Source organism: Oncorhynchus kisutch, linkage group LG6, assembly GCF_002021735.2.
Source record: "Oncorhynchus kisutch isolate 150728-3 linkage group LG6, Okis_V2, whole genome shotgun sequence".
NCBI classification, from domain to species: domain Eukaryota; kingdom Metazoa; phylum Chordata; class Actinopteri; order Salmoniformes; family Salmonidae; genus Oncorhynchus; species Oncorhynchus kisutch.
In genome coordinates, this window is record NC_034179.2 from 75,161,521 (window position 1) to 75,185,595 (window position 24,075).

The 24,075-nt window shown below is 45.5% G+C and overlaps 1 protein-coding gene across 6 annotated transcripts in view; it reads left to right on the plus strand.

Moving 5' to 3' along the window:
- Positions 1–19,353, plus strand: part of LOC109897343 (histone deacetylase 5-like) — an 87,638-nt gene extending 68,285 nt beyond the window's left edge. For 3 of the 6 annotated variants that reach the window (XM_031827548.1, XM_031827543.1, XM_031827545.1), the window contains 17 exons: positions 2,492–2,611; positions 7,490–7,727; positions 7,857–8,062; positions 8,227–8,529; positions 11,023–11,176; positions 12,207–12,340; positions 12,581–12,701; positions 14,590–14,639; positions 14,877–14,984; positions 15,222–15,277; positions 15,498–15,585; positions 15,718–15,935; positions 16,105–16,223; positions 16,475–16,608; positions 16,760–16,844; positions 16,969–17,134; positions 17,359–19,353. In XM_031827548.1, the coding sequence (XP_031683408.1) occupies positions 2,492–2,611; positions 7,490–7,727; positions 7,857–8,062; positions 8,227–8,529; positions 11,023–11,176; positions 12,207–12,340; positions 12,581–12,701; positions 14,590–14,639; positions 14,877–14,984; positions 15,222–15,277; positions 15,498–15,585; positions 15,718–15,935; positions 16,105–16,223; positions 16,475–16,608; positions 16,760–16,844; positions 16,969–17,134; positions 17,359–17,398 (2,340 nt within the window). In that variant the 3' untranslated portion in view covers positions 17,399–19,353. The remainder of the gene's footprint in view (positions 1–2,491; positions 2,612–7,489; positions 7,728–7,856; positions 8,063–8,226; positions 8,530–11,022; positions 11,177–12,206; positions 12,341–12,580; positions 12,702–14,589; positions 14,640–14,876; positions 14,985–15,221; positions 15,278–15,497; positions 15,586–15,717; positions 15,936–16,104; positions 16,224–16,474; positions 16,609–16,759; positions 16,845–16,968; positions 17,135–17,358) is intronic. The other 3 variants (XM_031827544.1, XM_031827546.1, XM_031827547.1) reach the window with 2 other exon arrangements.
- The last annotated feature ends 4,722 nt before the right edge of the window (positions 19,354–24,075 follow it).

The following is a 24,075-nucleotide window of genomic DNA, read 5'->3' on the forward strand; positions in this document are numbered from 1 at the left end:
CTCTCTCTCTCTCTTGCTCGCTCCTCTCTCTCTCTCTCTATCGACCTCCTCTTTCTCTCTCTCGCTCCTCTTTCCCTCTAGCTCCTCTCGCTCGCTCGCTCCTCTCTCTCGCTCCCTCTCTCCTCTCGTCCTCTCTCTCGATCCTCTCTCTCTCTTGGCTCGTCCTATCTCTCTCTCTCTCTTGCTCGCTCCTCTCCTCTCTCTCCTCTCTTGTCTCGTCCTCTCTTGCTCGCTCCTCTCTTGCTCGCTCCCTCTCTGCTCGCTCCTCTCTCTCTCCGTTCTTGCTCGCTCCTCTCTCTCTCTCTCTTGCTCGCTCCTCTCTCTCTCCTTCTTGCTCGCTCCTCCTCTCTCTATTGCTCGCTCCTCTCTCCTCTCTCTCTCTCTTGCTCGCTCCTCTCTTCTCTCTCTCTCTCTTGTCGGCTCCTTCTCTCTCTCTTCTCTCTATGCTCGCTCCTTTCTATCTCTTCTCTGCTCGCTCCCTCTCGTCCTCTCTCTCTCTTATCTTGCTAGCTCCTCTCTCTCGCTCCTATATTTCTCTATCTTTGCTCGCTCCTCTCTCTCTCTCTCTCTCTTGCTCGCTCCTCTCTCTCCTCCTCTCTCTCTGCTCGCTCCTCTCTCTCTCTCCTCTTCGTGCTCGCTCCTCTCTCTTCTCTCTCTTGCTCGCTCCTCTCTCTCTCTCTCTTGCTCGCTCCTCTCTCTGCTCTCTCTCTGCTCCTCCTCTCTCTCTCTTCTCTTGCTCGCTCCTCTCTCTCTCTCTCTTGCTCGCTCCTCTCTCTCTCTCTCTCGCTCCTCTCTCTCGCTCCTCTTTCTCTCTCTTTCTCTCTCTCGCTCCTCTTTCTCTCTCTCTCTCTCTCTCTTGCTCGCTTCTCTCGCTCCTCTCTCTCGCTCCTCTCTCTCGCTCCTCTCTCTCTCGCTCCTCTCTCTCGCTCCTCTCTCTCTCTCTCGCTCCTCTTTCTCTCTCTTTCTCTCTCTCGCTCCTCTTTCTCTCTCTCTCTCTCTCTCTCTCTTGCTCGCTCCTCTCTCTCACTCTCTCTCTCTCTTGCTCGCTCCTCCCTCTCGCTCGCTCCTCTCTCGCTCGCTCCTCTCTCTCGCTCCTCTCTCTCGCTCCTCTCTCTCGCTCGCTCGCTCCTCTCGCTCCTCTCGCTCCTCTCGCTCCTCTCGCTCCTCTCGCTCCTCTCTCTCGCTTGCTCCTCTCTCTCTCTCGCTCGCTCCTCTCTCTCGCTCGCTCGCTCCTCTCTCTCTCTTGCTCGCTCCTCTCTCTCGCTCCTCTCTTTCTCTCTCTTGCTCGCTCCTCTTTCTCTCTCTTGCTCGCTCCTCTCTCTCTCTCTCTCTTGCTCGCTCCTCTCTCTCTCTCTCTCTTGCTCGCTCCTCTCTCTCTCTCTCTCTTGCTCGCTCCTCTCTCTCTCTCTCTCTCTTGCTCGCTCCTCTCTCTCTCTCTCGCTCCTCTCTCTCGCTCCTCTTTCTCTCTCTTTCTCTCTCTCGCTCCTCTTTCTCTCTCTCTCTCTCTCTCTCTTGCTCGCTCCTCTCTCTCTCTCTCTCTCTTGCTCCTCTCTCTCGCTCCTCTCTCTCTCTCGCTCCTCTCTCTCGCTCCTCTCTCTCTCTCTCGCTCCTCTTTCTCTCTCTTTCTCTCTCTCGCTCCTCTTTCTCTCTCTCTCTCTCTCTCTCTCTCTCTCTTGCTCGCTCCTCTCTCTCTCTCTCTCTCTCTTGCTCGCTCCTCTCTCTCACTCTCTCTCTCTCTCTTGCTCGCTCCTCCCTCTCGCTCGCTCCTCTCTCGCTCGCTCCTCTCTCTCGCTCCTCTCTCTCGCTCCTCTCTCGCTCTCTCGCTTGCTCCTCTCTCTCTCTCGCTCGCTCCTCTCGCTCGCTCCTCTCTCGCTCGCTCCGCTCGCTCGCTCGCTCCTCTCTCTCGCTCGCTCGCTCCTCTCTCTCGCTCGCTCGCTCGTTCCTCTCTCTCGCTCGCTCCTCTCTCTCGCTCCTCTCTCTCTCGCTCGCTCCTCTCTCTCGCTCCTCTCTCTCTCGCTCGCTCGCTCGCTCCTCTCTCTCGCTCGCTCGCTCCTCTCTCTCGCTCCATTCGCTCGCTCGCTCGCTCGCTCCTCTCTCTCTCTCGCTCGCTCCTCTCGCTCGCTCCTCTCTCTCTCTCGCTCGCTCCTCTCTCTCGCTCCTCTCTCTCTCTCGCTCCTCTCTCTCTCGCTCGCTCCTCTCTCTCGCTCCTCTCTCTCTCGCTCGCTCCTCTCTCTCGCTCCTCTCTCTCTCTCTCTCGCTCCTCTCTCTCGCTCGCTCCTCTCTCTCTCTCTCTCTCTCGCTCCTCTCTCTCTCTCTTGCTCGCTCCTCTCTCTCCGCTTCTCTCTCTTGCTCGCTGGCTCGCTCCTCTCTCGCTCCTCTCTCGGTTCTTGCTCGCTCCTCTCTCGGTTCTTGCTCGCTCGCTCTCTTGCTCGCTCCTCTCGCCCTCTCTCACACTCTCTCTCTAAACCACTTTTTCCTCTTTTCTGTGCAGCAGCTGCGGTCCCTCCACCAGACCCTTAACGCTGATGGGACAGTCAGTCCGCTGAGCCTCTACACGTCCCCCTCACTGCCTAACATCTCCCTAGGCCTGCCAGCCAACTCGCACCTCACCGTGAGTACTCTACCGAAACTCTGAACACTAGAAACTAGGGATGGGCATGAGTACTCGAACAGACGCCATCTTTAACCAGAAATCAAAAGGTTGTCTTGAAGACGACATTAATTTGCTTTGACTCTTGTGTTCCATTTGTACATGTGCATTTGCGGGGCACAACAAAAAGAAAACCAAGCTAAGCATCACACAGTTCTTCTCCCTAAATTCCCTTTCCCCTCCTTGTCACACTCACTCAGTTGTGTTCCGACTGCTCCCCCTACACACACAAGCTCCCGTTAGGTTTTTAATAGGCATTTGTTTCTGTAGGCCTATCTAATTGATGGGATACACAAGCTTCATTCCTTGCCAAATGACGACAGTTTTATCACAAATTCTTAATGGACTGCTGGGCTGAAGTAGGGAAATATGTTCCAACAACGAGCGCTGCAGTTTTGGAAAGATTGTGTCCTGTCTATTTTCCACTTATGCTACTTTGTGAATGCCATTTAGAATTGGTTAGCCTAGGCTATAGCCCTAAACATTTATCAGAATCATTAAGCCTAGGCCTACTCACCAAACAGATGTCATGGCTGTAATTCATCCCCATGCAGTATTCAATATGGAATTGTTAATCCATTAGGAAAATTCCAAAGAACAGGCAGAATAAACCAAATTGAACGTCTGTATATGGAAAAGATAGGTTTTGGTTTGTAACCCGGAAAATATGATTTCACCTCGTCGCCAAATTGAGCCCCGTTTTTAAATGAACACTCTGAGAATGACTGTTCCAGACGTGAGATCACTTTGTACCGGAATTTTTTTTTCATTTGGAAAAATATTCTGTTCTATATTATTTAGTTAATTAACATGTTTTTTGGTATTTTTTTTTACAATAAAATGTCTCTTGGTTGTGATAAGGGTTTGGGAAATAAGAGCAATTTGCCTGCTGAAAGAACAAAAGAAAGCTATGCCATTGCACAGCCATAGGCTTCTACAAGCCCCACTGTTGAGGTTGCTTTTTGAAGATTGTGTTCCACAATATAATATCAATAGTTGATATTACGGTTTCAATAAATTCCCTTTAAATAGCAAAAGAATAATATGTTTGTGTATCTCTCAGCAAAAAAAGAAATGTCCCTTTTTCAGAACCCTGTCTTTCAAAGATGATTCTTAAAAATCCAAATAACTTGACAGATCTTCATTGTAAAGTGTTTGAACACTGTTTCCCATGTTTGTTCAATGAATCGTAAACAATTAATCAACATGCACATGTGGAACGGTCATTAAGACACTAACAGCTTACTGACGGTAGGCAATTAAGGTTACAGTGGGGCAAAAAAGTATTTAGTCAGCCACCAATTGTGCAAGTTCTCCACTTAAAAAGATGAAAGGCCTGTAATTTTCATCATAGGTACACTTCAACTATGACAGACAAAATGAGGGGGAAAAAAATCCAGAAAATCACATTGTAGGATTTTTAATGAATTTCTTTGCAAATTATGGTGGAAAATAAGTATTTGGTCACCTACAAGCAAGATTTCAGGCTCTCACAGACCTGTAACTTCTTCTTTAAGAGGCTCCTCTGTCCTCCACTCGTTACCTGTATTAATGGCACCTGTTTGAATTTGTTATCAGTATAAAAGACACCTGTCCACAACCTCAAACAGTCACACTCCAAACTCCACTATGGCCAAGACCAAAGAGCTGTCAAAGGACACCAGAAACAAAATTGTAGACCTGCACCAGGCTGGGAAGACTGAATCTGCAATAGGTAAGCAGCTTGGTTTGAAGAAATCAACTGTGGGAGCAATTATTAGGAAATGGAAGACCTACAAGACCACTGATAATCTCCCTCGATCTGGGGCTCCATGCAAGATCTCACTCCGTGGGGTCAAAATGATCACAAGAACGGTGAGCAAAAATCCCAGAACCACACGGGGGGACCTAGTGAATGACCTGCAGAGAGCTGGGACTAAAGTAACAAAGCCTACCATCAGTAACACACTACGCCGCCAGGGACTCAAATCCTGACGTGTCCCCCTGCTTAAGCCAGTACATGTCCAGGCCCGTCTGAAGTTTGCCAGAGAGCATTTGGATGATCCAGAAGAAGATTGGGAGAATGTCATATGGTCAGATGAAACCAAAATATAACTTTTTGGTAAAAACTCAACTCATCGTGTTTGGAGGATAAAGAATGCTGAGTTGCATCCAAAGAACACCATACCTACTGTGAAGCATGGGGGTGGAAACATCATGCTTTGGGGCTGTTTTTCTGCAAAGGGACCAGGATGACTGCTCCGTGTAAAGGAAAGAATGAATGGGGCCATGTATCGTGAGATTTTGAGTGAGAACCTCCTTCCATCAGCAAGGGCATTGAAGATGAAACGTGGCTGGGTCTTTCAGTATGACAATGATCCCAAACACACCGCCCGGGCAACGAAGGAGTGGCTTCGTAAGAAGCATTTCAAGGTCCTGGAGTGGCCTAGCCAGTCTCCAGATCTCAACCCCATAGAAGATATTTGGAGGGAGTTGAAAGTCCGTGTTGCCCAGCAACAGCCCCAAAACATCACTGCTCCGGAGGAGGTCTGCATGGAGGAATGGGCCAAAATACCAGCAACAGTGTGTGAAAACCTTGTGAAGACTTACAGAAAACGTTTGACCTCTGTCATTGCCAACAAAGGGTATATAACAAAGTATTGAGGAACTTTTGTTATTGACCAAATACTTATTTTCCACCATAATTTGCAAATAAATCCATTTAAAATCCTACAATGTGATTTTCTGGATTTTTCTAATTTTGTCTGTCATAGTTGAAGTGTACCTATGATGAAAATTACAGGCCTCATCTTTAAGTGGGAGAACTTGCACAATTGGTGGCTGACTAAATACTTTTTTGCCCCACTGTATGAAAATTTAGGACACTAAAGAGGCCTTTCTACTGACTCTGAAACACACCAAAAGAAAGATGCCCAGGTTCCCTGCTCATCTGCGTGAACGTGCCTTTGGCATGCTGCAAGGAGGCATGAAGACTGCAGATGTTGCCAGGGCAATAAATTGCAATGTTCTTACCGTGAGACGCCTAAGACAGCGCTACAGGGAGACAGAACGGACGTGTAACAACACCTGCACAGGATCGGTACATCCAAACATCAAACCTGCGGGACAGGTACAGGATGGCAACAACAACTGCTGGAGTTACACCAGAAATGCACAATCCCTCCATCAGTGCTCAGGCTGTCCGCAATAAGCTGAGAGAGGCTGGACTGATGGCTGTAGGCCTGTTGTAAGGCAGGTCCTCACCAGACATCACCGGCAACAACGTCGCCTATGGGCACAACCCACCATCGCTGGACAGACAAGAATGTCAAAAAGTGCTCTTCTCTGACGAGTCGCGGTTTTGTCTCACCAGGGGTGATGGCATTACACTGAGGCCTGTACTCTGGAGCGGGATCGATGTGGAGGGTCCGTCATGGTCTGGGGCGGTGTGTCACAGCATCATCGGACCGAGCTTGTTGTCATTGCAGGCAAACTCAACGCTGTGTGTTACAGGCAAGACATCCTCTTCCCTCATGTGGTACCCTTCCTGCAGGCTCATCCTAACATGACCCTCCAGCATGACAATGCCACCAGCCATACTGCTCGTTCTGTGTGTGATTTCCTGCAAGACAGGAATGTCAGTGTTCTGCTATTGCCAGCGAAGAGCCCGGATCTCAATCCCATTGAGCACGTCTGGAACCTGTTGGATCGGAGGGTGAGGGCTAGGGCCATTTACCCCAGAAATAACCGGGAACTTGCAGGTGCCTTGGTGGAAGAGTGGGGTCACATCTCACAGCAAGAACTGGTAAATCTGGTGCAGTCCATGAGGAGGAGATGCACTGCAGTACTTAATGCAGCTGGTGGCCACACCAGCTACTGACTGACTTTTGATTTTTGACCCCCCCCCTTTGTTCAGGGACACATTCAATTTCTGTTAGTCACATGTCTGTGGAACTTGTTCAGTTTATGTCTCAGTTGTTGAATCTTGTTATGTCCATACAAATATTTACACATGTTTGCTGAAAATAAACACAGTTGACAGTTAGAGGACATTTCTTTTTTTTGCTGAGTGTGTGTGTGTGTGTGAGGCAATTAAGATTTTGTTATCTGTAATGGTTATAATACATTTGCCATAGCTGCTGTTAGGTTCTAATGAGTGAAACTCACGTACAACTATGACCAGCTCAAATCAAGTTTATTCACCCAATGAGTCAGACAGCTGAACAGACAAAGACATCTTCCCACCTGTGTGTGTGTGTGTGTATACCCCAATTTAAGTCTCCTCCTTCCCTCTAAACATTTACATATTTTTTGCTAGGCTCGAAGTTAAGTGATGTGGTTAATAAACTGTTCCTTCTCCCTTACTGTGACCTGACCTGACCTCGACCCCCATTCCTCACTAATCCACTGCTCTCCACCTTTATCAGTGACCACAACCATGTGATTGCCTTTCCTTAACTCAGTACATTCCAAGCCCCTGGCTCATATTCAACCTTAATTGACTCCACCATATACATTTCTCCTACAGATAACCATTAATTTCTGGTGTAACAACCAGACTGTGGCCCTTCACCTTTCCATAGGATACTTGATGATTAACAATATTTCAAGTTTAGAAGTCAGAACCCGTCACTGTTGGCATAAAGGTAAATGTGCAAAAAAAAAAATCCAGTGCGGGCCTTGTGTTCTAAAAATAGCTTATTGTAATATATATATTTTTAAGTACTCGTAAAAGAACTGCCTGAACCTGCTCCATCCCACTGAGTTGAGGTCAAATAGAAACCAGCACACACTCCCCTGAACCAGAGTTGTCATCTGATGTAGACATTCTGACTTAGTTAACCCCCCTTCCATCCTCAGGCCAATCAGAAGCTGTTGCAGGAGGCGGAGAGGCAGGCCATCCAGACCATGCGTCAGGGTGGGGCTCTGACAGGCAAGTTTGTCAGCACCTCGTCCCTGCCGGCATCATGCCTGCCACCTGGGATGCAACACGACTTAGACTCCACCCAGGCCCCCAACAGCCACAGCAGTCACTCCTCCCTACTGCAGCACGTCCTCCTGCTGGAGCAGGCCCGCCAACAGAGTGCCCTCCTCTCAGGTACATCTACCAACATATATTTATACTCTTATATCCCTGCCAGCAGAGCGTCCTGCTTGCAGGTAAATATAGATTCAAATACATACGGCCTCTTCTGAAATACGTCTCTCTGACTCCTCCTCCCTCCAGTCCCCATGTACGGTCAGTCGCCGTTGGTGACGGGGGACCGGGTGTCCAACAGTATGCGTACGGTGAACAAGCTACCGCGCCACCGGCCCCTGAGCCGCACACAGTCTGCACCCCTCCCCCAGAGCCCCCAGGCCCTGCAACAGCTCGTCATGCAGCAGCAGCACCAGCACTTCCTGGAGAAGCAGAAGCAGTACCAGCTCAACAAGGTAGGGGGCGCCACAAGGAACACTACTACAATATTAGAGGTTATGGTTGTGTTTGCAGGTAAAAAAAAAAAGTATTGTATGCCATTTGACTGGACTGAGGGGGGTGTAGTATACTGTACATGTGGCAGGGAGAGTTAGACACTGCTATCTTTAAACCACACCAGATTCTGTCAAAAGGGGTGGAGCTTCCTCGCCAACCGCCCACCCACCCCGAGGAGACAGAGGAGGAGCTCACAGAGACACAGGAGATGCAGGAGGAGGGGGCGGAGTCTGAGCGTCTGGGGGAGGGGCGTCCTCAGGAGCAGAGGCTCCAGAAGGAAGAGTCGGGGGAGACGTCACCCCCCTCAGAACGCCTGCTGACCCCCCTGAAGGGCGAGAGCACAGAGAGCGACCTGGAGGAAGAGGATGATGAAGACGAGGCCATCGAGCTGAGGGAGTGTGATGAGGAGGGCGTACCTTACGGCCAAGTAAATACTGCATTTTTTTTAAAGACATTTTGCATTTAATTTGACTTTGATAGAGAGATAAAAACATGTATTGCCCTGCAAGTTTAACACTAAGATGACTTTCTGTAAGAAAATCAGAGAGCCAATAAGAGGTGCAAATTGTTTATTTATAAACCATGAGTTTTGTCTTTCCTTGTACTATGATTAATTCTGCTGGAATCAAATCAAAGTTGATTGGTGTTATAGCAGGTGCAATGAAATGCTTGTTACTTGCTCCTAACAGTGCAGCAAGAATATTCAGACGCTATTCGTTGTTGACCTTCCCAAATCTGTTCCGGTGACGTCTGTCTGATGACTAAACCTAGTGACTTGATTCATCATTGTACCTCTTATAATGGGCCATTTATGACTTAATGGCAAGAAACTGTCTAGAATGACCAATCACTCCAGGGAGGGGTGTAGATTGCAGAAATGACCTACCAAAAGATCAGTAGCAAAGGCTATGCAGTTGAAAAGGTAGGAACGTCATCATTAGCGATGTGGCTACATAGATTGGCGTTCACACCCAGTTCGAGTGGTGGGTTGAGTTTTGCGGGGGCCTGGTGATTTAGAAAAGGGTATCCCTTCTTGGAGGGCAGATTGGCTGCGCTGTGCGAGGCATCATCATCATGGCTCCCTACAGAAGGACGAGAGCCTTAATTCCCACCCACCTGTGAGTCATCCATTGCACTTAGCAGGAAATAAAGGAACAAGCTTTCGAGAATGAATCGCCTGCAGTTCTTTCACAAATTACCAAGAGGATAAGTGGCTCCAGTTAAAAGTTGTTAAACAAAAGTTGCGAAAGGGCAAGTGGATGATAAAAAAATATATATATATATATATATAAATAAATAAATTACTACAGGTAATTAAGATGGATTGAATTTGGATTTAGCTGTCATTGGCCGAGACAGACTCAGCAGTTGATGACATGCATTTGGATCCTCATCAGAGCCTCATACTCTTTTTGAGGACCTAAACATTATAATACAGTAAACGGCCACAGTTGGCTATGTTGCTGTTGGTTGTCATATTTGTCTCTAAATTATGGTCATTGACAGCAATTAATACATAACGTTAAAAAGAGGCGAAAAATAATGGACATGTTTTGTGGTCACGTTCCTCTAAGAAATGCTGTTTGTGCGTTGGAGGGAGGAAGAACCAATGCAGCGAGGGAGATTATAAAATAAACCTCTCTCTCCTACTCCCACACACCATTGACAAAAAATATCAGAGGAGAGAAAAGCATCAGAATTCGGGCTGTGTCTTCTCCCCCTCGATGCGCGCTCACACACCCTCCCTCCCCTGCCCTTGCTGCTTTTTCTCATTTCAGTGAATGGACTCATCTGTGACTCATCTCTCCTTGGTGAATCATTCCCCTCTCCCGCCCACCCCCGCCCTTCTCTCCCCCTCTCTTCACCATGCCAGCCCTTTTCTCTCCCCTTTTCCCCCAGCACTTTACACCAATTCACCACCCACCAGGGAGGTAGGCTGCTGCAGTACCATTTCTGTTGTGATGGGCTAGGGGGATAGGAGTTTTTATGGTATGGGGGCCATAGGGAGGGAGCATGGGTGTATGCAGTCATTCTGTAGAGACGACATCCTCAAAAACCAATTTTGGCATTTGAGTCAGTGACACGGAAGCCCCCCCCCCCTACACACACAGCCTCCCTGCTGAACTTTTTTTCCATCTGACTCTGCTCTACTTGTCTGCTGTGGTGCCTTGAATACAAATGGATCTGAGCCGCCCTCTACAATGGAAAGACATGGGAAGCGAAAAGACAGTGAGAGAGACTCATAAGAGAGCCCGCATTGCCTTAGGATCTCTCATTTTAAAAGGGGTTAGCAAGGTGTGTGTGTGTGTGTGCGTCCGCGAGTGTAAAGGTCTTGAAACAAACCAGCCGCAGTTTTTTAAAAAGATACATGTGAACCTTGTCATTTGATCTCTGTTAGGAGCATCTATCGCGTTCGATTTTTCCTAGAGCTCACACAGCTCCTGTCTGGATGTGTAGTGCTTCTCCCATTGACAGAAAGCAGAGCCCCGTTAGCTCAGCCACTGTTTACAGCTGGGGAATTGTTAGAGTAGTCTTTTGGCTGTTGGGAAGGCTCGGTCCTTGTCCTGCCCTGCCTTTTGAGGCTCGTATAGGGATAAGTGTTTGCCTTTGGGTTTCTACCCAGGGCCCATGTTTAGTCTATAACAGGCTTAATTTAGCCCCACCTCCCTCCCATTTTCCCCCTGTTCCATTGGCCTGAGGTGGTAGCTTCAGTTTGCAGCTATTGTGAAATGTCACTTCTCTCTCAAGGTTGCAGTATTTCTGATGTAAACAATGAAAGCCACAGAGCTGATTTTATATAGTAAGTCCATTCCCTCACACTGAAGTCCAGTCAGTGTCTCATGATGAGACATTATTCAAATCTTTAGTTGGTATTCAAAATGTCTCTCTTTGTTATTTTGTCCACGATTTTTCCGACCAGCATCACCTGCAACCGCTCAATGTGTTCCAGGCATCCCTGTCCATTTCGGGCATGCCCCACAGACCTCTGGGAAGGGCCCAGTCCTCCCCTGCCACTGCCAGCGTCAAGGGGGCTCCCATGGTTGAGGTCCCCATCAAGCACCTCTTCACTACAGGTATGCTTCTTTTGGTTTTTGGAACAGATGACATACAAAGTGAGACGATCAGGACCTATTGAACAATATGAAAGAAGCTTAGTTATCTATCTGAATCGCTGTATTTTTTTGCTGTCAAAGTGGTAGATAGTAGAGCTTTAGCAATAAATCCCTATTAGTTAAACACTAACGAAAGCTATTGGCCTTTAGAGATAAGACACTTTCAGAAAACAAACACTTCCCTAGCCAGTCCATGGTCAAATGGCCCTGCAGAATAGGACAATGGTTCCCAAACTGTGGGGAGTGGCAAGGGGTCGGCAGGAACTCAGTCCGGCTTTCAACTTACGCTTGAAAGTTGTAATAGTAGAATGCACAAAGTGCAATTTCAAATTGGGTCGTGTATCATCAGTTCCTCTTGTCATGTCAGTGATTGCAGACCTTAGAGCTATTTATAACTTTTCAGAAATGTCCAGATCAGCTAATGTTTTTTTAGCCCATAGATATTGTTGTACTTTTTTAGTTAGTCACTCTACTACCACGAATACACATTAGAAATGTATAGAATTGCTTTAAAACTGAAATGGTCTTTGCAACCAATAACAAAATGTGTAGAATTGCAGGAAATAAGCTTTAAATAGATGTGGTTGGGGGCGTGGGATGTTTCCTAATGCTGGAAGGGGGCCCCCCTGAGTGAAAAAGTTTACGAACCCCTGTACTAAGTGATGAGTCCAATGTGTAATTATGCCTGGGTGTAATTATTTCAGCAGAGAAAATAATAGCAAGAGCCTACAGGGTTGGATCGGATGAAACCAGGATGACATGGAGCCATCCTCCACCATGGAATAATTAACATCTCCAAAGGTCCTAACATGAAGAAATACATTTGAGATGATCTTATGCTCTGACCTGCTGGGTAATGGGGTCACCATTTTGTTCTGAGAGAGAAGTTGGAGAGAGGTTGCCCTGTGCTTGGTCTTCTTCCTACCCTGCCTTGAAAAGCTACATTTTTCTTCTCTTTTTCTCTCTGCCTCTCCTATCATCTCCTTCTCAGGGTTGGTGTACGACACCTTTATGCTGAAGCACCAGTGTATGTGTGGGAATACCCACATCCACCCAGAACACGCCGGCCGCATCCAGAGTGTGTGGTCCCGGCTGCAGGAGACTGGGCTCCTGGGCCGCTGTGAGGTGAGGGCACTCTGCACACTACAGCTAGAATAGCGACCAGCCCCGTTCCATATTTCCAAGAGAATTTCTTCTCAGTAACTTAAACAAACGAGTGGTAGCTATATGTGGAGATGAGAATGAGCTTTATCCATTATTAGTTCAAGTTAATTTTAAAAATCACTTCCCAATTAGCAATACAACATAACCCTGAATGAAATGGATGTATTGTGTGCTACGTGTGTTTTCCTTTACTGTGTACAGAGGATTCGGGGGAGGAAGGCCACGTTGGATGAGATCCAGACTGTGCATTCAGAATACCACACACTGCTGTATGGAACCAGTCCCCTCAACAGACAGAAACTAGACAGCAAGAAGCTCTTAGGTGCCTAACCTCATCTCATGTCTTTACTCCTCAGATATATTTGTGTGTGAGAACCCATGCATGTGTGTTTCCCTAGCCATTTTGCTCGAATGGTAGAAACAATATTTGCCCCAAGCATCCTTGAAAGTAGTTACTTCCCCTCTCCTCTCCATCCACCCACACACACACTCACAGTCAGGTGGATTGTTTGAAGGCTCAGCTCCCTGACAGGCGCAGGATGGTATTTTTAGACCTGCTGGTCGAGGGGAAAGGGCCCCAGATGCCCGTCCACCCCCGTCTGAGTGACTCATAGCTAGGCTGGGTCTCATAGAAGAGGGGGGGGGGACTGGATAAGCTGCAAAACAGCACTGCAGTGACTGAGCCGTCGACTACACACACTTCAAAGTGAGTTCACTCTGTGTGGTGCTGAGCAGAACTGGACTTGCAGAGAATCGATGGTAAAAATAAAATATTAAACTGTGCATTTGGGAAGTATTCAGACCCCTTTGACTTATTCCACATTATGCTATGTTATAGCCGTAATCTAAAATGGATTTTAAAAGCTTTTCCTCAATCTACACACAATACTCCATAATGACAAAGCGAAAATGTATTTTATTTTAATTTTTGCAAAAAAGGATACCTTATTTACATAAGTATTCAGAGCCTTTGCTATGAAACTCAATTTAGCTCAGGTGCATCCTGTTTCCATTGATCATCCTTGAGATGTTTCTACAACTTGATTGGAGTCCACCTGTGGTAAATTTAATTGATTGGACATGATTTGGAAATATATAAGGTCCCATAGTTGACAGTGCACGTCAGCAAAAACCTAGCCATGAGGTTGAAGGAATTGTCCGTAGAGCTCAGAGACAGGATTGTGTCAAGGCACACATCTGGGGAAGGGTACCAAAAAATGTCTGCAGCATTGAAGGTCCCCAAGAACAGTGGCCAGCATCATTCTTAATGGAAGAAGTTTGGAACCAATAAGACTCTGAGCAGTTTGAGCTCAAACTGAGCAATCGGCGAAGAAGGGCCTTGGTCAGGGTGGTGACCAAGAACCCAATGGTCACTCTGACAGAGCTCCAGATTTCCTCTGGAGATGGGAGCACCTTCCAGAAGAACAACCATCTCTGCAGCACTCCACATGTCTAACCAGCACTCCACCAATCAGGCCTTAATTGTAGAGTGGCCAGACTGAAGCCACATGATGAAGGATGAATGGAGTGAAGTACAGAGATCCTTGATGACAACCTGCTCAGGATCTCACTGGGGTGATGGTTCACCTTCCAACAGGACAACAACCCTAAGCACACAGCCAAGACAACGCAGCAGTGGCTTTGGGACAAGTCTCTGAATGTACTTGAGGGGCCCAGCCAGAGCCTGGACTTGAACTCGATCAAACACCTCTGGAGAGACCTGAAAATAGCTGTGCAGTGACGCTCCCCATCCAACCTGACAGAGCTTGAGAGGATCTGCAGAGAAGAGTGGGAGAAACTCCCCAAATACAGGTGTGCCAAGCTTGTAGCGTTATACTCAAGGCTGTAATCGTTGCCAAAGGTGCTTCAACTAAGTAAAGGGTTTGAATACTTAAGTAAATGTGGTATTTCTGTTTTTTAAATCTATTTTCACAAATGTCAAACTGTTTTTGCTTTGTCATTATGGGGTAAAACATGATAAAGAAAAAAACATTTTAATCAATTTTAGAATTAAGGCTTTAACAAAATTTAGAAAAAGTCTAGGGGTCTGAATACTTTCCAAATGCACCGTATCCCGAGCATCTTGGGAAAATAACTCTGCTAGGAAGGCTAAAAGGTGTGTGATACAATGTTGAAATATGGCTAAATAGTGTTTAACTTATTTGAACTACAATCTAACCTTTGCTCCCTGTCCCCATTGGCTCCTTAAGGTCCAATCAGTCAGAAGATGTATGCTGTGTTGCCCTGTGGAGGCATTGGGGTGAGTCCTGTATCTATCCATCCATTTAGAATGGAGTTACATTGACATTTTAGTTAGAGGTTGAGATTGAATAATAATACAGTTTCATTAAATGTCATGCAGTTGAATTGTAGTATATTCATTCAACATAAGCAGCACAAAGCTGAGCATTACATCACCTACAGCAGTGTCATGTTATCAGTGTTAAATGAACAGTAGCAGGGTGGGGATGAGTGTGTTCTCTATTGCCCTCTGCAGGTGGACAGTGACACTGTGTGGAACGAGATGCACTCCTCGGGCGCTGTCAGAATGGCTGTTGGCTGCGTCATCGAGCTGGCTTTCAAAGTGGCCGCCGGGGAACTGAAGGTAACATTACCAGCCTCTCTCCGTTCCACTACTGTTTGATTGAAAGTTGTCAGGGGCAACCTTGCACCTTTAATATAAAATGAACAATATGTAATAATCATGTAGTATACCCTGTGGGTTTGTTCATGGGTGGACACAGTAGTACCCTGATCAATAAGCACTTAGTCACTTGATTTTGTTGATGGATAGGCCCTACTCAACATTTTCTCATGAACTGTTTCTCTCTCTCCTCTCCAGAACGGCTTTGCCGTGGTGCGTCCACCAGGCCATCACGCTGAGGAATCCACTGCCATGTGAGTACACCCAGGGAATCATGGGTAGAGCCGGGGCGGGGGAGTGGCTAGGGGGCTTCTTAGGAGTTGGTTGAAGTTCCATAAAGACATGACGTGTGCGGTGGTTGATACAATAATTGGTAAAAGCGTCCATTTTGAGTAGCTACTGGGCAGTGCCCTTAAACATTCTCCCTGTTTCTGCTGATAAAATGTTTTTTTTTGTGTCTGTCATTGTCTGCAGGGGCTTCTGCTTCTTCAACTCAGTGGCCATCACAGCCAAGCTGCTACAGCAGAAACTAGGAGTGAGCAAGGTCCTCATCGTTGACTGGGTGAGTGGGAAGTATGTTGTTAGCGAGGCCCTATATGTGCTAGTGTTGTCATGATACCAAAATATATACCATACATTATGTGATCAATGCAGGTCATGTATTATTATTCACATATCCATTCTCTGTGTCCAGGACATTCACCATGGTAACGGGACGCAGCAGGCTTTTTACAACGACCCCAATGTACTTTACATTTCCATGCATCGCTACGACGATGGAAACTTCTTCCCCGGTAGTGGGGCTCCTGAAGAGGTGGGGGTTGGACCTGGTGTTGGCTTCAACACAAACATCGCTTGGACAGGGGGCGTAGAACCGCCCATGGGTGACGTGGAGTACCTGACTGCCTTCAGGTGAAGAGACTGTTGGTCATTAGCTGAACGAGCAGCAACATTGGCACTGATCTTTCATTCATATGAACAGGCTCTGCTTATTTAGCGATTTCCACACTGCTTAGTTCTTGCAGATGATCTGGAAACGTAAGAAAATAAAATGTTGTTTTCCATCTTGTCTGTTAAACAGGACGGTGGTGATGCCCATAGCCAACGAGTTCTCCCCTGACGTGGTCCTAGTGTCCGCTGGGTTTGATGCCGTGGAGGGCCACCAGTCCCCTCTGGGAGGATACAACGTCACTGCTAAATGTAAGTTGAACATTACTCTGTCTTTACGTGTCAGTTTTTCTGCCAAGCCTTTTCCATAGTGTGTGCATTTATAGGAGGGTCCTCTAGCTAATTGTATATACACTACTACCCCCTGCTGGAAGAATAGTACTTAACCACTAGAAGAAACGCCAAGAGACTCCATAGGAATATTGAAGTACCTGAATTATTTCCTATCATATGGGGCCTTTACTTCATAAACCTGCACAAAACTATCCTTGAACCATCCTCAGGTTTCGGCCACCTCACCAAGCAGCTGATGAAGCTGGCAGGGGGACGTGTAGTCCTGGCGCTGGAAGGAGGTCACGACCTCACGGCCATCTGTGATGCCTCCGAGTCCTGTGTGGCGGCCCTGCTCGGAGATGAGGTATGACATCATCTGCTATAGGAGGGGACAGTGGCGTGATGTCACATACACTACATGTCATTTGGTAGAGATGGATGTAATTGTTCAGAGAGGAAATTCTTTGTTTTTACATCCCAATCTCTCTCTCTCTCTCACACTGTTTCTCTGTCAGTTGGACCCCCTGCCACAGGCTGTCCTGCAACAGAAGCCCTGTCCAAAAGCTGCTGCCTCTCTAGAGAGGGTCATCGAGATACAGAGTGCGTTAGTTCGCTAAAATCAAAATGATCATTGTGTTTTACCTGCACATATGCACTTAGTTGTGTTTGAGTCATGTGTATCACGTCACCCTTAAAACTGACACGACTCCTTCTCTCCCTACAGGTAAACACTGGAGCTCTCTCCAAAGGTTGGCTCCCACGGTGGGCCAGTCCTTAATGGATGCCCAGCGGAGAGAGAAGGACGAGGCCGACACGGTCACCGCCATGGCATCGCTTACCGTGGATACTGAGCAGGCCGCCGCTCCCACCGTCTCCACGGAGACCAGCAGGTAAACACCTGCACCATTCACTCTTTTGGGGATTTTGTGTTGTTTTGGAATGGCTTTTTTTAAGACATCAGATTAATTCACAAGGCTGTGGGCCTGAAGTTCCACTGAGACTTAAGGTGTAGACTTATCATATACGTTTTGACCGACCTTCGTTGGTAGAGGCTTTTATTTTGGCATGACTAAGAGGCTAATGTCGTGCTATTTCCTATTTGGTGTACCTGCAGGTCTACAGAAGAGCCAATGGAAGAAGAGCCCGTCTTGTAGGAGGAAACTGAGTTGTCACGACACCTTTGTCTCCACGTCCTTCGGCACTAGCCTTCTCCTGTCATCCTCTCCTCTTTCCAGCCCTCGCCTCACCTCTTTCCATTTTCTGAGGATTGATGGACTTGTGCTAGCCTCCCTTTCCAACTCACTGAGGTGAGTTTGTTAAAGTGTGTGGGAGAGGAGAGGCGTAACACACACACACACACTGACCTAAAGGGGGCAGCGGCGGATATGCGTGATTGGTGGAGAAGCAGGAAGAAGCAGGACCTTTTGAGGAGCCTGTGTCTTGCTTTTTTCTTTCAATCTTTTTTTGTAAGCAGAAGGCAGTGGATCCAGGAGGGTACCTCGGTTCTGGGGTCCGAGAAGCTTTGTACATTTCTTGTCATACTTTATACTTTTCAGGAACATTTGAACTGAAAAAGCCAACAAGCAGCAAAAATATTTCAACAGCCACAAATACACTCAAACACACCCGCATTATATTATACACACTAAGTTCCCAACAGTGGAACAACAATGGGGTTGTATCAATGAATAATGCTCTTCCTTTCAGAGCATGCGTACCTCTGTTCCTATTTTGTCTGTCATTTGGTATTCTCATGCATCTATTCAATAATCTGTTCAAAGAAGCACACAAACATGTATATTTGCATATATATATATATATTACTGTATATTCCTTTCACTGTATCCGATATCAGCTGTGGTTGTGGAGTGGAGGTCGAGCTGTGGATCCTGCCAAGGGGGACTTTCTGGCTGAAGGAGACATCTCTCCAATTCAGTCTTTTATTTTTTTTCTTCAGGAAGCCTCAGCTCCCTCCACTTTGTATGGGACAGAATGCATGAGGTGGTTTTTACCCTTCTACTTTGTTTGGACTATCAAAAAAGGACACATACATACCCACAATCAAATTTACCGCTTGGTGCAATGGAAGCCCACGGATTGGACGAGGAAGGATTTTTGTGGAATAATACTTGGATTATGAACTTTTTGTCTCACGCTTGCTGCTGCGACTGGGAGACTTGTGGTGTTCATGAGACTGGAGAAAGACGTTTTTAGAAGAACTTGGTGCCTTTATATTAAATATCCCTGTTAACACCAACTACACCACCACTTAGCAGAACACAGGACAGAAAGACACATCCACACACTTGTTACTCTCATGTCTGTTTTGTTTGTATATTTGTTTGCTTGTTTCTTTCAAAATGCCTTAATTTCCTCCAGAGAATGCACCATTTTAGCCATCTCTGCAGAGATGGGATTCTAATCCTATGTCCTCTCTCTTTCCTCTTTCTGGGTTTGTGTAATACTCTAGGTCAAAGGTCAGTGTGGCCTTAACTGATTTTTTTTTGATTTTTTTTGCGTCCTTTATCAATTCCGACCCGTATAAATGCGGCTGACGGTATGATTGTGAGGAAATTTGAACGCTACAACGACCAACTTTTTGCTATGTCACTTCCTGTCACTTGTAAATACTGCATCCTGTCCTGCTCTGGCAAACCCCTCAACCTGAGACGGTTCAATAACGAACTCATTGTTTTTCCATTTATTTAGAGAGGAAGGACTGAACTTGGTCACTTTTTTAAAACAAATGTTTTATTTTGTTAAAAAAATCTAATAATATGTATATGAATAATGACAATAACAGTGTTAATCCAATCAAATTGGATATGAATATTATGTTTGAGAAGAGTTAAAAAATATATATATAATAATAATGTATGCTAAAGCCACCTTAAGCACACATCGTGCTGGTTTTGCAATCAATGTTTTGTCCTAAGTGCCATTTTGTTTTTTCCACAAAAAAAAGAGACAAGAGAAATTGTGATATGGGGTGGATCTCATTTGGCAAATAATCATGAGCAAGCACCACTTTAGATGTTTACACTGCAATACCCCAATCCCTCAACTGTTGCCCACTTGTCAGCTGTCATAAACCCTTTGTTTGACTTAGTGTCCAGGTGCTGTGTTATCTGGCCTCCGTTGTTGCTCTCAATATTTATATTTCTCAATCAATGAAAAGTGTTTTCACTTGACACCTATATGATCACACAAATTAAATACTTTGGAAAATATATATACAGTGCCTTGCGAAAGTATTCGGCCCCCTTGAACTTTGCGACCTTTTGCCACATTTCAGGCTTCAAACATAAAGATATAAAACTGTATTTTTTGTGAAGAATCAACAAGTGGGACACAATCATGAAGTGGAACGACATTTATTGGATATTTCAAACTTTTTTAACAAATCAAAAACGGAAAAATTGGGCGTGCAAAATTATTCAACCCCCTTAAGTTAATACTTTGTAGCGCCACCTTTTGCTGCGATTACAGCTGTAAGTCGCTTGGGGTATGTCTCTATCAGTTTTGCACATCGAGAGACTGACATTTTTTCCCATTCCTCCTTGCAAAACAGCTCGAGCTCAGTGAGGTTGGATGGAGAGCATTTGAACAGCGGTTTTCAGTTCTTTCCACAGATTCTCAATTGGATTCAGGTCTGGACTTTGACTTGGCCATTCTAACACCTGGATATGTTTATTTTTGAACCATTCCATTGTAGATTTTGCTTTATGTTTTGGATCATTGTCTTGTTGGAAGACAAATCTCCGTCCCAGTCTCAGGTCTTTTGCAGACTCCATCAGGTTTTCTTCCAGAATGGTCCTGTATTTGGCTCCATCCATCTTCCCATCAATTTTAACCATCTTCCCTGTCCCTGCTGAAGAAAAGCAGGCCCAAACCATGATGCTGCCACCACCATGTTTGACAGTGGGGATGGTGTGTTCAGGGTGATGAGCTGTGTTGCTTTTACGCCAAACATAACGTTTTGCATTGTTGCCAAAAAGTTCCATTTTGGTTTCATCTGACCAGAGCACCTTCTTCCACATGTTTGGTTTGTCTCCCAGGTGGCTTGTGGCAAACTTTTTAAACGACACTTTTTATGGATATCTTTAAGAAATGGCTTTCTTCTTGCCACTCTTCCATAAAGGCCAGATTTGTGCAATATACGACTGATTGTTGTCCTATGGACAGAGTCTCCCACCTCAGCTGTAGATCTCTGCAGTTCATCCAGAGTGATCATGGGCCTCTTGGTTGCATCTCTGATCAGTCTTCTCCTTGTCTGAGCTGAAAGTTTAGAGGGATGGCCAGGTCTTGGTAGATTTGCAGTGGTCTGATACTCCTTCCATTTCAATATTATCGCTTGCACAGTGCTCCTTGGGACGTTTAAAGCTTGGGAAATCTTTTTGTATCCAAATCCGGCTTTAAACTTCTTCACAACAGTATCTCGGACCTGCCTGGTGTGTTCCTTGTTCTTCATGATGCTCTCTGCGCTTTTAACGGACCTCTGAGACTATCACAGTGCAGGTGCATTTATACGGAGACTTGATTACACATAGGTGGATTGTATTTATCATCATTAGTCATTTAGGTCAACATTGGATCATTCAGAGATCCTCACTGAACTTCTGGAGAGAGTTTGCTGCACTGAAAGTAAAGGGGCTGAATAATTTTGCACGCCCAATTTTTCAGTTTTTGATTTGTTAAAAAAGTTTGAAATATCCAATAAATGTCGTTCCACTTCATGATTGTGTCCCACGTGTTGTTGATTCTTCACAAAAAATACAGTTTTATATCTTTATGTTTGAAGCCTGAAATGTGGCAAAAGGTCGCAAAGTTCAAGGGGGCCGAATACTTTCGCAAGGCACTGTATTTACAGTGGGAATTAGCACAATCATCATGCTTGAGGAATTCATACAAATCAAGTATATCTACTAGAGAATGGTAACCGACACCTCCCTTAAAGACATGCTCTGGAACTTTGGCGACTACTAAGTTTTTTATTTATTTTTTAAACCTCTCGCTTTCGGCTGGATGTGTCAATGTGTCGTTCATACATGCATAATCTATGAGCAGAATTACGGTCTTACCTCAATTAGCTACGCAATCCCTAGTTTAAAAGCCACTTTTTTGGATGCTGTGCTGCGTCATTTTCCTTATTTTCCCCCACCTAGGCCAGCCCTCTAGCAATTTGAGTAAAACCAATGAGCTTCTGCTCCTTGCCAGCTAGCGAAATGTACACGGTACATCAACAGCAGAGAAAGAGGGAGATCTAGGACATGGTGCACGTATGTCACGTAATACACAATTTTTGGGCCCCACTTTTTGCTCGTAACCACAACTTCCGGCTAAAAAGTATACAAAAGTACCACTTTCACCAGCATACTCAGAAGATAATGTGTGCTGCAGAGTGCTGGTCTACATTGATCATTTTGTTTTATTTCAAGCAATGTAACAAAACACTGACCAAGTCTTCTGCATCTCATTTGTCCTCCTTTATTGAGGTAAAAAAAGCTATCATTACGTAATAGGATATTTCTGTAGAGTTGTTCCCTCTAATCATATAGTCAATTCTCTACTACTATTCTCTACTCACTCACCATCGTAAGGTACTTTTGTCCCTTTGTCACACAACTGTATATTGAACTTATCTACATACTGTAATAACTATACAGTGGTGATGTTTTCATAAACGTTAAATGGGTGTCAACGCCTAACTCCCTCACTAGTTACCCTTCTTCATATGGAACACAAAGGGCTAGCCTAGTTCAATCCAAAATGGAAGTTCTAGAGGTTTTCAGCCCTGTCATTTGAAGTCAATATGACTCCATGTCCATCTCAAGTAGATCAAGCTTTATGCTCCAATCCCAAATGAATGGGAAGGTTGGACACTGGCACTGTCTAAAATGGTGAAATCAGATATGTTTGAATCCCAAATAAATGGGAAAGATTATCTGATTTCACCATTTTAGACAGCGCCAGTGTCCAACCTTCCCATTCGTTTGGGATTGGAGGATACTGTGCATTCTGGAAGTATTCAGACCCCTTGACTTTTTCCACATTGTTACGTTACAGCCTTATTCTAAAATGTATTTAAAAACAAATTCCCACCAATCTACACACAATACACCATAATGACCAAGCAAAAACAGTTTTTTTAGCATTTTTGCAAATATATCTAAGATTTAAATCATAAAAATAAAAAAACGTATTTACATATGTATTCAGACATTTTGCTATGAGACTTGAAATTGAGCTCCGGTGAATCCTGTTTCCATTGATCATCATTGAGATGTTTCTACAACTTGATTGGAGTCCACCTGTGGTAAATTTAATGGATTGGACATGGTCAAGGTACCACAGTTGACAGTGTATGTCAGAACAAAAACCAAGCCATGAGGTCGAAGGAGTTGTCCGTAGAGCTCAGAGACAGGATTGTGTCGGTACAGATCTGGGGAAGGGTACCAAAAAATGTATGCAGCATTGAAGGTCCCCAAGCACACAGTGGCCTCCATCATTCTTAAAGGGAAGATGTTTTGAACCACCAAGACTCTTTCTAGAGCTTGCCGCCCAGCCAAACTGAGCAATCGGGGGAGAAGGGCCTTGGTCGGGGAATAGTTACTCTGACAGAGCTCCAGAGTTCCTCTGTGGAGATGGGAGAACCTTCCCGAAGGACAACCATTTCTGCAGCACTCCACCAATCAGGCCTTTATGGTAGTGGCCAGACAGAAGCCACTCCTCCATAAAAGGCACATGACATCCCGCTTGGAGTTTGCCAAAAGGCACCTAAAGACTCTCAGACCATGAGAAATGAGATTCTGGTCTGATGGAATTATTTGGCACCATCCCTCCGGTGAAGCATGGTGGTGGTAGCATCATGCTATGGGGATGTTTTTTAGTGCAAGGACTGGGAGACTAGTCAGGATCGAGGGAAAGATGAATGGAACAAGTACAGAGATCCTTGATGGAAACCTGCTCCAGAGCGCTCACGACCTCAGACTGGGGTGAAGTTTCACCTTCCAAGCACACAGCCAAGACAACGCAGGAGTGGCTTCGTGTAAATCTCTGAATGACCTTGAGTGGCCCAGCCAGAAACTGGACTTGAATTCGATCGAACATCAGGAGAGACCTGAAAATGGCTGTGCAGCGACGCTCCCCGTCCAACCGGTCAGAACATGAGGCTCTGCAGAGAAGAATGGGAGAAACTCCCCAAATACAGGTGAGCCAAGCTTGTAGCATCATACCCAAGAATACTCAAGACTGTAATTGCTGCCAAAGTTCCTTCAATAAAGTACTGAGTAAAGGGTCTGAATACTTATGTAAATGTGATATTTACATTTAAAAAAAATTATCTAAGAATCTGTTTTTGCTTTGTCATTATGGGGTATTGTGTGTAGATTAAGGGGGGGAAACTATTTAATCTATTTTAGAATAAGGCTGTAATGTAACAAAATATGTAAAAAGTGAAGGTGTCTTAATACTTTCCGAATGCACGGTATAGCTGGATCTACTTAACCAATGGTGTGGGACTTGGAATCATGTTGACATTAGAGCACCTTCGAGGTCTGAAAATGTCTGAAACTTTGAATTGTGAGTGAACTACCCCTTTAACGTCATACAATTCCCTTATAGCTCCAATTGTCATACCGACCATGGTATGCTCTTTCGGTGTTGGTTTTCAGTGGTACTGCTTCCCAGGCGGAGCCTGTGACCTGATGTCACAGAAAAAACAGGCATTTGCCATTTGACTGAACTCTAATCACGGTGTTGTCACAATCGTGTCACCGGGGTAGGAATTGAAACACTCATCACTTGCAAAATTGTTGGTGGATGCCACTGT